Source organism: Anser brachyrhynchus (assembly GCF_964034855.1).
Source record: "Anser brachyrhynchus genome assembly, chromosome: 27".
NCBI classification, from domain to species: domain Eukaryota; kingdom Metazoa; phylum Chordata; class Aves; order Anseriformes; family Anatidae; genus Anser; species Anser brachyrhynchus.
Genome location: NC_137720.1, coordinates 6539079 through 6550651, shown reverse-complemented (window position 1 = coordinate 6550651; position 11573 = coordinate 6539079). Strand labels below are relative to the sequence as shown.

Below are 11573 nucleotides of genomic sequence, written 5' to 3'. Positions count from 1 at the left end.
GGACCGTGTGGGGACAAGGATGGGGAACACAAGACCACGAACCTGTGCACCAGCTCAGCCCCACCACTGGCTTCACCCCTTGCTGTTTCCCTGGGGCCAAAGGGACGAGGACGCGGACAGAGTTCAGACACTCTCAGCTCAGAGGTATCGCGAATATATATATATATGTACAGCTCATCCACCCCACCCAGCGGGGCAAGGGAAGACTGCAGCCTCCAGCCCCCCCCAGCCCCTCGGCCCTGTCACCACCACGTTCCCAGCGCCCCTGGCCCCCTTGCTGCGTCCCCCAGCAGGGTCTGGTGGGGGGACACAGCCACAGTTTTCCTGCCACAGTAGCCCCGTGTCCCGCAGCATCACCTCACCTCGATCTGCCCCAACTGCTCTCCCTCCTCGGCCCTGGCTGGTGAGATGAGGTGGGAGGGCGATGGCAGCGCCACATGGGAAAGGCTGGAGCAGGGGCACGGTGTCCTCCCTCTAACAGGGGCACCCAGGGAACCGTGGCCTCTTTACAAAGCCTTCACCCTCAGCACAGGATTGAGGATGGCAAAGCCTGGGAGGAGGCAGAGGGGCGCGATGGCATCCCGGATCCCTCCCAGCCCTGCCGCAGGGGGCCAGGCACCCGCAGACCCTGCTAAAGCCGCACACCTGCGGCTTCACCCCCCAGCCTCGAGCCTGTCCCCAAACACCTCCTGCTTCCCCACTATCTCGCTGCGGGGCCATCACTGCAGCAGCTCCTCCCAGGAGATGGGCCGGGAGAAGACCTCCCTCTCCAGCCACAGGTCGTAGTTGACCTGGAAATCCTCAGGCAGCTCCACGCGCTGGCCCAGCACGCTCTGCAGGCAGTTGTCCACGGGCAGGAAGTCAGGGTTGCTGTGCGCCCGGTCGTAGCGGCGCGAGTTGAAGCGCTCAATGCTGGCGCGCAGGGCACACTCCTCTGCCTGGAAGTCCCAGGGCCGGGCATCCAGGTCTGGGCAGAGGGAAGAGGGTGTCGGAGGAGAGTTGGGGCGCTTCAGGCAACCAACATCCCCCAGGGTGAGATTTTGCAAATCCTTACAAAGAGCAGTATGCGTGGGCACAGAGCAGGCAGCCACCAACGCTTCCAGCGCTGGCCGCCGCCAGCTCCTGCCCCACAATGCCATCGCCCCAAATCCTTCCCCACAGCCCAGACCTAGGGGCTGCAGAAGCCCTAAGCAGCAAGGGGACAGCTCTGGCACAAACACACCTCTGCATGGGGCGGAAGGACTGAGGGTAACAGGACACCGTGGCAGCTGCCGCGGACGTACCGTTGCCGTAAGCCCAGTCGTCATTGAGCCGGTGCCGCACTTTCTGGTAGATAGCTGACATGGTCTTCATGTTGCTCTTCCTCCACTGCCGACCCAGGTACTTGGTCTGCACCTTAAGCAACTTCAGCACGTAGAGCTGCATCATGGCCTGCTTCACCTTCAGCGCCCGCTTCAGGATGGGCGCGGACTTGAACACCACCAGCATCTGAGGGACGGTGGGGCCAGGTGGCGGCACAGCTGGGGACACCCGGGTGCCCCCTGCTGCACAGGCGCCAGCCCCTCCTCCAGCCCAGGCACACACACAGACCTTCCGTGCAGCACGCACGCACCCTCCCCAGGGGTCTCCCACTCCCCATCCACCTCCCTCCACTCTGCAGGCACCCCCACTGCTCTCCCGCGCTCCAGCGAGTTCTGGGTTGCATCGTGAGGGGCACCCCAAGGCACCCACGGTCCCCTCACCCAATCTAGTCTGCCTGGGCTGAGCCGAGGGCTCCCCGGCCCTCACCATAGTGCGGGAGTGCTTCCACTTGGTCAGCTTGTTCAGGATGCGCAGGAGGTTTATGCAGGAGAAAAGGTTCCTCCAGCAGAACTGGTTGTTGTCTCCTGCCTCCTGCAGGAAAGCAGAGGCAGAAGTAAAGCATGAGATGGAAGCAGGGATGCAGATAGGAAGAGGGGCTGTGCTGGTCCCAGGACCGCTGCCCAAAGAGGCACGGCACAGCAAGCAGCCAGCCCAAGGGTACCCACAGAACCCCCAGCAGCGCCAGAGGCCAAGGCACAGAAGTGCTGAGGGTGCCGGGGCTGGGTGCTGGAGCCCTGCTGCCTCCCCGCGCCCACAAACCCCTCTGGAAAGCACTGCGGGTCGCTGGGAGCCAGCAGAGAAGGGAGCAGCGTACCAGGCTCTCCGCCGTCAGCTCCGGCAGCTCGTGCACCACACAGTACGGGTAGTCCAGGACGGAAATGCTGCAGAAAGGAGGGAGGGTGTCACGCTGCCCCCATGGATCACACCCCTGCGGGGCTGTGGGGCAGTGCAGTCCCACAGCTGGGCCTGCCTGCACCCAAGCCCTGGCCAGGGAGGGGGGAAGCAAGCAGAACCCCCTTTCCCATACCCTCCTCCACTACCTGTTCTTGGCAGTGATGTAGGACATGATGTTCTGGTTGAAAAACTTCAGGATCAGGGGGATGCAGTTGGCAAAGACCAGATGCTGGGCCATGTACTCAAACTGGGGGGAAAGGCCAAGTGGGCAGGTGAACGCAGACCCATCCTGGGTGCTGCCCGTCCCAGAAGCTTGGTGGCCAGACCCTGGCCCAGCTCACCTGGTAGATGTGGTTCAGTTTGAAGTGCTTGAGCAGGAGGAGCAAGACAGCAGAAATGGCTTTGACGATGATCTCCTTGTGCCGATTGACATCCACTCCCAGCTTCATGCTCTGCAGCACAGTGGTCCTGGGGCACACAGAGGAATCCTTGGGGCAGCGCCTGCACCCTGCCAGTCCCAGAGGCTGCCCCAGAGGTGTCTGCGGGCAGCCTTGCCATTCCCCGGGCTACCAGCAGGCACCTGCACTCAGGTCCTGCTACACCACAAGATGGTCAGACTGCCCAGGAAGCCTCAGCACAGTCCCAGCCCCCACGACCCTGCCCGGCTCCAAACCTTTCTTCCCTCCCTCCCCATTACAACTGGGCACCTCAGCTCGCCCTCCAGGGTCACTCACGGCATCTCCTCTGGCAAGACATCTGCCAGGATGTTGATGGAGTCCGTCTTAGCCTTGGATGTGGGGGCTGCAGCAAGGAGGATCTTCAGGAGAGCGATCTGGGGAGAAAAGAGAGAGATGGAAAAGGGGGTGGGGGGGACCAGCCACAGGCCACCCTCCCCACCAGACGACAGAGGAACAGCAACGCAGATGTTCAGAGGGAAGAAAACCTGGGGACATGACCAGAAAGGGACAGAACAGCAGAGGGAGACCCCAGGGCGAGAGGCTCCCAGATCGGCTCCAGGAGGATGGAGCAGAGCCGCGGAGACCCGCAGTGCTCACCATGTACTGCGGCAGACTCGGCAGGAGGCCCTGGTACAGGATCTCTGCAGGGACTTGCTCCACTTCTTCTTCCCCCTGGTGCCAAGAGAGATCAGAAAACCTCACACCGGGAGCAGCCACCAGCACAAAGGCTCTGTTTCAGCCCTGGGTGCTCTGACCCTGAGGGTAGGATATCCCCGGCTCCTGCCCGACGTCCCCTCGCACACCCCACTCTGTCCCTGGAGAAATCGCTCCTCCTTCCCCAACGAGCTGCAGAGCAAACCCAGCCCTCCCGACTGCTGAAAGGCCAGGCAGAACCACGTGCCCACGGCTCCATCTCTGGAGCCCCATCCCCACCCCACACTCACCCCAGAGAGCGGGGAGCGCAGGTACTCGTCCTCCATGTGCACTTGCACCTCTGCGATCGACGTGTACTTGTGCTGCAGAAAGAGGAGGGTTCGCACCAAGGGCCAGGGTCCCCCACCGATGTCACCGCTCCTTGCCTGCCCCACAGCGCACCCTGAGACTGCCCCAGCATTGCTGCGTTTCCCGCTCTGTCCTCTCATCTTTTGAAGTCCCTCCAGGAACCTTTGCTATTCCTATCCTAGTGGTGACCCATCACTGATGGGAAGGGAGGCAGGGGAGGACGGTGGCTGCTCGTCTCACCTCTGGGACAACCCCAGTAAGAAAAGGATGAAGCCAGTGAGGGAAGAGGCTTGGCTAGCCTGGGAAACCAGGGAAGAGATGAAAACTTGAGGTCTCTCATCTCACAGGACTGAGCAAGGCGGGGAGAGGTCAGGAAAACGCACCACTGGCCCTGACCTGTGATCAGTGCAGGGGGAGGGGGACCCACACAAAGGCACGAACTGGAGGAATCCACCAACGTACTCACCTGCTTCAGGGTTCGGATGCTTTCATGGATGGGCCTGGGCAACCCCACCACTGTGTTGGTGTCACTGGAGAGAAGGGAAAAAGCTGGGCAGGTCGCAGACAGGAGCAATCACGAGCCACCCACCCCACGGGCAGGTCAGGGGCCACCACCCAGAGGAGCTGACAGCAGAGAAGTCCTGAGCTCGCCAGTCGGAGGGTGGCGGCAGCCCCCACGCCAGCAGCCTCTGCCACAGCCCCCCCCCACCGACAGTTCCCCGAGACGGCTCTGCAGGAACCCACCTGCCCAGAGTGTAGCCGATGAACTTGCTGCGGCTGGACTCCAGGAACATCTCGATGTCCTTCTCTCTGCAGCAAGAGACAAGAGGAAGAGTCGCGTCTTCCCGTCAGCCTAAATCCCCCTTGCAGCTGGGGACACAGAGCCAGGTTCTTTTCAGTGGTGCCCAGCGCCAGGACAAGAGGCAACGGACACAAACGGGAACCAGAGGCTCCATCTACACATCAGGAAGCACTTCTGTACCGCGCGGGTGGCAGCACTGGTACAGCTCGCCCAGAGAGGTTGCGGAGTCTCCTCCTTGAAGATCTTCAAGAGCCACCTGGGCATGGTCCTGAGCAACCTCATCTAGGTAACCCTGCTTGAGCAGAGGGGTTTGACCAGACGACCTCCAGGGGCCCCTTCCATTCTTAACCATTCTGTGATACACCACGGCCCCCAAGCACGGGGCATCAGGAATAAATAGCCTTGGGGCCAACTAAAGGGAACAGCGGGTGTCATGCCACTGACGTGACCGCCAGATTGACCGCCCCATCTCCAACACCTTCCACACGCCCCTGCTGAAGTCACACCACGTAACAGCCTCTATTTTCCTTGAGCAGCTCCAGCTTTCCCTGCAGCCCAGCCCAGGATCAGCCCCACAGACTCACCGGACCTTGGGGGCCCAGGGCAGCCCCTTGGGGCAGGCGATGCGGTCACTTGGGGGATGCTGGGTGGGCGGAGGCATCACCTCATCACGTTCGAGGGGAAAGGTCTCTCCCTCCAGGCTGTTGTCATCATCGTTTTCCTCCTCTTCCTCACGGGAGTCATCAGCTTTGTAAGGGTCCCGCTCGTTGAAGGCATCGAGGTTATCCTGTTTGATCAGGGCCTGGAGAAAAAAAAGCAGGAAGGCGGGTTCTGTCTTACTGCCTACTGTCGGGGCACAAACTGCTCCAAGATCAGCGTCCTGACCCCAGCTTTCTCCTGACTAACACCGCTGGCCCCAGTTCTGGACTCACCTTGTGCTCCCGCCGGCCTCGCTTCTGCTGCTGCTCGATAAGATCGGAGGCTGACGCTGGGGGGGAGGCAGCTCTCATGTTGCGGATGACTTTAATGCTGTCCTCCGGGAGCGGTGGGAGGCCCAGGACCTCCCGCTTCTCTGCTTTCATACTCTGGAGCTCCTCAAAGCCCCCCAGGGTGCACTGCAAGGGAGACCACGGCAACCTGAACAGAGGGGTAGGACTCCTCCGTACATGGCATTGGGGGCTTCTCCACCCACCCTCCCAAATCTGCTCTCTGGGAGTCCCAAATCCTTCCCCATGGTCTAAAACAAGACCTGTCTGTCTCCACGCTGCTTTTGTCATTGTGAAATACAGCAGGGATGGGAGGGTGTTCATGCAGCTGAGGTATCTGGACCTTTTTCTTTACACGGACCCCGGCTAAGGGCCTGAATTGGGTCCATCCTTGGAACCCAGCTCCAGAGACCAACCCCCAATGCTCCCTTATGGCGTGAAACCTGAGAGGTTCTTAATCGGGCACACGTCTACTCGGCTAAAGGCCAGACAGGAGAGGATGGAGCAATTACAGACAGCTCTGAGGGCAGAACTTCCTTCCTCCGCTAAACACAAAACTGCAAGATGCACGCTGGCACACCCCGCGTCCTCTCCCTTACCAGCACAGTCTTCCAGAGCAAGAGCAGCACCTTCTTCATGGGGAAGTGCGGAGCGTGGCCACTGCAGAATTTAGTCACCATCCCAAAGAGCATGACAGAGAAGGGCTCGTTGTTGTACAGGGGGGCTCCTGGAACCAGAGAGCAGCGATAGCCAGGCCCTCCTCACACCCTGCCCTCACCCATCCTCCTGCGCACCGGCGCCACTGCCCCTGCACCTCCCACGGCCCTGACAGGCCCTCACCCCCATCTCCGAGGTCCTCATTTCACCCCAGGCAGCTCCTCTTTGCTTTTGCATGGCCTTGTACCCTCCATAAGTTCTTACCACTGTTTCGAGAGGAAATGACAGCCCAAATATTCAATTTCATTCCCCAGGGAGCGCGCACACAGGTTGCAAAAAAGGCTGGCTGGCCGGCCTCCTCTGCTCCCCTCCTTCACCCCCTCCAGCAAGGTTCAGCCTAGCAGAAACCAACTCAGAGCCACCAGTCCCTGCTACCTGGGGCCTGGAGCCAAACCTGATCTTGCCCTCTTGCTCTTCAGCCCCAGGAACCCCCATCCCATCCTCCCCAGCAAGCGTGGGGTCCTCACCTAGCTCTGCTCGGAAGGTCTGTCGCACGCTCTTCCACTCAGCCTTGTCCCCCTCAGCCTCCTGCCGGACTGTCTCCACGATCAGGTACATGATGTTCAGCAGCACCCTGCGAAGAGCAGGAGATTGGGCTAATTACCAGAGGCTCAGACGGGTTAAGGAGCCTGCCAGCAGCCAGCGCTCTGGGGGAAGGCTTCGTTTGCCACAACCACAGCTTGCCTCCCCTTCACCCACTCCACACCAAGGAATTTGGGCTCAGGCACAGAGGAAAAAAGGAAGGCAAAGCAAGCCAGCAACTCTTGTCCCCCCCTCTCCTCCAAACCCTACCAAACCCTGCTCCATACCTCAGGTCCGTGCTGTCAGCCAGGGAGATTGCGGGCTTCCTCACAGCACTGCTGCAAGCCGCGCTGTTACTGTGAAGGGAGAACAGCCTCAGGGAGAGTTCGGGGACATTTTAACTCTGCCACGAGCAACCCACACACCAGAGCCAAACCCTGGAACAGGTATTGCTGCAACAAGCCCCCCCATCAACAAGAAAGGAGGAACACAGCTGGTTCATTCACTGCCAGACAACACAGCTCTTGGTGAATTTCTGCACGGATCACATGTGATTCTACATGACGTGACCCAAACCAACGTGTGTCACTCCGGAGGCTCCAGGAATCACATTAGGGATAGGCCAGGAATGGGGCTGGGGACAGCACACGATGACCGTGAGCCAGCACCGTGCCCTTGTGGCCAAGAAGGCCGATGGCATCCTGGGGTGTGTCAGAAGGGGGGTGGTTAGTAGGGCGAGAGAGGTTCTCCTCCCCTCTACTCTGCCCTCGTGAGACCACATCTGGAATATTGTGTCCAGTTCTGGGCCCCTCAGTTCAAGGACAGGGAACTGCTTGAGAGAGTCCAGCGCAGAGCCACAAAGATGATTAAGGGAGTGGAGCACCTCCCTCACGAGGAAAGGCTGACGGAGCTGGGTCTCTTTGGCTTGGAGGAGACTGAGGGGTGACCTCATTAATGTTTATAAATATGGAAAGGGTGAGTGTCAGGAGGACGGAGCCAGGCTCTTCTCGGTGACACCCAATGATAGGACAAGGGGCAGCGGGTGCAAGCTGGAACACAGGAGGTTCCGCTTAAAACTGAGATGAAGCTTTTTCATAGCGAGGGTGACAGAACACTGGAACAGGCTGCCCAGGGGGGTTGTGGGGTCTCCTTCTCTGCTCCGGCAGGGGGATCGCACTAGATGATCTTTCAAGGTCCCTTCCAATCCCTAACATTCTGTGATTCTGTGAAAAAACCCACCCAGGGAAGAGCTCCGGCGCCACTTCTGAAGTGCCTGCCCACAGTACTCACTCGATCTCCATGTTCAGCAGCTCCACCAGAGCATTGAACGTCCCCACTTCCAGCAACAGGAAGATGTTATACCTCATCCAGGCCTGCACCTCAGCCTCAGAGCCACACTCCCCAAACGTGCCTGCAATGACACCCTCACTGGATCCCGTCTCTGCAGGGACCCCAAGGCCCTCCCGTGCAGCCAGCACGCTTTGCAGAGGGAACAACAAACACTTCCTTAAATTTAACGCCAAAAGTCAGATGCAGAGGGACAGAACTGCGCTCTTGTGGGTAACAGAGCCCAGATCAGGCAGAGCAGGGATAGCACATAGAAGACTTCTAAGTTTTGGACCAAGCTCCTACAAACTGTCGAGTTCCCTCGAGAATTAGCTTTGTTCAAGGCATCCCAAGCGGAAGCAAAGATGCAATGAAAAATAAACACTTTAAAATATTTTAAATCAATAGCTTCCAATCCTTTACCCAGATTTAGGAACAGGGTAAAGGCCGCCAGCCCGATGTCAGGATGTACCTTGGGCAACGTAAAGGATTGCTCGGGCAACCCTCAGCCGCTTCTCCCGCGCGGTGACCTCCAGCCCGTCGAGCAGCCGCATGGCGTGGGTGCGATGCTGGTTCTTGTCCAGCTCCGTCCACTTCTTGTCCCGCACTGGAAAGCCAAAGCAGCCAGGCTGAGGGCATGCAGCACCTCCGTCTGCACTGGGCACAAACACCGCAGGAAGAGCTCAAAAGGATTCGGCTTGAAGGAAAACAGGGCTGGGCCAGCAAACAAGGTGTCGCTGGGAATAATGCCCAGGCGCGTGTGACCAGGGCAGAGGGACCGTCTCCCGCCTCCCGTCACACGGCTGGATGAATCCCTTCCGTCCGGACTGGCACTAGCAGCAGATGGAAAACGAGCTGGATGCTCTTGCTGCTGCCAGCATGTTCCAGCACAGCTGTCCTGGCACCGACGAACCTCCTCGGTCGTTAACACCAGCAAATGCTGATCATGCTGGACACAGTGAGCTGCGCACCAGGGCCGGCCCACACGTGCTAACGGGGTCTCCAATACAAAACACACGAAGACTGCCACTGCCTGCTCAGGCTCTCTGACACAGCGTTAGTGCAGCAACCCCTGCGTCTCTTCCACGAGAGCCCCATCCCACCCCCAGAGGGGCGAGCGCTCCAGGGGAAAGGTCTTACCATGGATCCTGAAGTCTTCCTCAAAGCACTTGCGGTTGAGCAGGAACTCTGGCCCTTCCGTGTAGCTGTACAGCTCTGTCAAAAGAACACAGAGAAAAAGCCTCCATAACCTGCACCAAGCCATCAGAGAAAGCTCCAACCCTGACACGTTAATTGCTATTTAAGATAAGGGAAATGCAAAAAATAAACCCAGTGTATGGCAAAATAAAAATCATTACGTGATATCGCATCCCTTTTAACACCAGTGAGGTATTCAAAGACAATAACAAAGGAATATTGGAGTCGACAGAATTCCTTTAACCACTGCCAGGAAAGAAAACCATGGCTGATTAATTGATTCATCGGGATGAGTCCCTTACCAGAGAGCTCTGCTGCCCATTTATCGGTATCTGCATATTCAAACTCCAGGTCTGGGGACTCAGAGTAGCCCTAAAAGCAGAAAAATTCAGTTCAATTACAGCATTTGTCAGTAAAATCAACGTCCCCGAGACGATCACGATTCACCTCATCCTCCTGCAGATCCAGGACTATATCTTCCGTTTAAGAAATAAAAAATTTACCCGCAGCGGCGTAAACGTTTCCAAGGCAACCCCCGGCAGCGCTCTCCCCGGCCCCGCTGCCGCATGGAGCTGGGCTGCGCCTCGCTGCTGGGCAGCCCCCGCCACCGCCCCACCTCCGGAACGCTGCGGGAGCCCCAAAACGGCCCAACACGAAGCAGGAGGGGCCCAGCCCCGGGAAAGGAGGGGGTCGGGCGAGACCGAGCCGCTCAAGCTTTTTGCACGGCTTTCGGAGAACTCAGCCGGTTCCCGCAGCGACAGGCAGCTGCCAACGGGCGCGAAGAGCGCGCACGGAACAAGCCGAGCTGCGCCCTGGGGCCGGGAAAGCTCCCGCGGGAGGCCCCCGAGGGCCGAGGCCCGCCCCGAGCGGCCCAAGGCGGCGGGCCCCCGGCGGCCCCTGCCCGGCCTCGGGGCCCCCGCTCCCGGGGGGTTCCCCTGCCCCGGCAAGGGCAGCTCCGCAGCCCCGGGGCCGGGACGCTTTGGGGCCGCACCGGGAGCGCCGGGGGACGAGGCAGCGCCCCGGCCCTGCCCCGCGGCCCCTCCGAGGGCTCCGGCACCTCTCGCCCGGGCCGGGCCCGCACCGAGCGCCCGAGGGGTGCCGGCACCGGGGCGCGGCGAGCCCAGAGCAGCCCGAAGGGGGCTGGCGGGGCCTGGCCGGGCCGGGCCCCGCGGGGCTGAACCGACCCGAGCTGTGCCCCGCGGGGCTGAACCGACCCGGGCCGTGCCCGCCGCGGGGCTGCGAGGGGCGGCACCGGAACCAAGCGGCGGGGCCCAGCCCGGGGGGGGCCGAGACGGAACCGGACCGGGCGGCGCACCGGGAGCCGCGGGCCTGCGCGGCCGGGACCGGCGCCGGCACCGGGCCCCGCCCCTCCCGGGAAGGCCTCCGCCCGCCCCCCGCGGAGCCGGGCCCGGCGGCGGCGCTGACCTCGGAGTCCTTGCGCGGCGGGCGGCCCAGGTCGCGGCCCTTCCCGGGCGGCGCCGCCCCGCCGCGGGCCTTGTTGTTGCCCGGGAGCGGCCCCGCGCCGCCGCCGCCGCCCGGCTCCATGGCGGCCGCCCTCCGCCGCGCGCGCCGAGCTCTCGCGAGGACTCACCCCCCCTTCTCGCGGGAGCGGCAGGGAGAGCCGGGGCAGCGCCGCCGCCATGTTGGGAGTGGCGCCGGGCTCCGGCCGCTCGGGCGGCTGCGCCATGGCTCCGCCCGCCCGTCCCGCCGCGGCGGCCGCGTCACCGCTCGGCGTCGCCCGCCCCCGGCGGCCACGTCCGGTGCGGTACCCGGCCGGCACCGAGCTCCGCCCCCGAGCCGCCATCTTAGGTGTGGCACGGCCTCCGCGGCCCCGGCCCGCAGCCATGCTGGGAGCGGCGCTTCCGCCCGCGGCTCGACAGCTTCAGGCCGCCATGTTGGGAGTGGCAAGACGCCGAAGTGGGACAGACCCCAAAATGAGGGGCCGGGAAGGAAAGAGAGGGGCCTCGAACCAGTGACCCCTCAACCCGAGGGGACTGGGGGGGGGGCTCAGACCCCAATTAGAGCGGGACGAGCTGCCAATAGAGGGGCCCTAGGGAACTCTCAGCCCCTCAGAGGGCCAAGAGGAGCTTGGAGAAGCTCAAAGCCCCCCGCAGAGGGGTCAGGGAGGCTCAGACCCCAAACGCGGGGCCCTGGAGGAGCTCCCAGGGGCTGGGCAGGGCCAAAGCACGGCCCAGAGCTGGTGCCGGGCAGAGCTCCTGCCAAACACGGGGCTCAGATGCAACCCCCAGGGACCCCAAGGGGGTGCAGTCGAGTGCTCTTCAAACAAAGGGCCCACAGGAGGAGTGC

General features: G+C 61.6%; 1 protein-coding gene across 3 annotated transcripts; it reads right to left on the bottom strand.

Moving 5' to 3' along the window:
- Nucleotides 1–138: 138 nt before the first annotated feature.
- Nucleotides 139–11085, bottom strand: STRIP1 (striatin interacting protein 1). Of its 3 annotated transcripts, none has more exons than XM_080569293.1 (21): nucleotides 10858–11085; nucleotides 9569–9638; nucleotides 9210–9284; nucleotides 8542–8676; nucleotides 8034–8154; nucleotides 7031–7099; nucleotides 6689–6795; nucleotides 6104–6231; nucleotides 5451–5633; nucleotides 5103–5320; nucleotides 4461–4526; nucleotides 4183–4246; nucleotides 3659–3730; nucleotides 3312–3386; nucleotides 2991–3088; nucleotides 2598–2724; nucleotides 2403–2503; nucleotides 2177–2243; nucleotides 1789–1893; nucleotides 1284–1488; nucleotides 139–967 (listed from the first exon to the last, which is right to left on the bottom strand). In XM_080569293.1, the coding sequence occupies exons 1-21, from the start codon at nucleotides 11068–11070 to the stop codon at nucleotides 720–722; spliced, it is 2547 nt and encodes an 848-aa protein (XP_080425419.1). In that variant the 5' UTR covers nucleotides 11071–11085; the 3' UTR covers nucleotides 139–719. The 3 variants fall into 3 exon arrangements, with proteins under 3 accessions (XP_080425419.1, XP_080425420.1, XP_080425421.1); XM_080569294.1 differs by having other exon boundaries at nucleotides 10692–10864; XM_080569295.1 differs by lacking the exon at nucleotides 10858–11085 and adding an exon at nucleotides 9714–9854.
- Nucleotides 11086–11573: the final 488 nt, after the last annotated feature.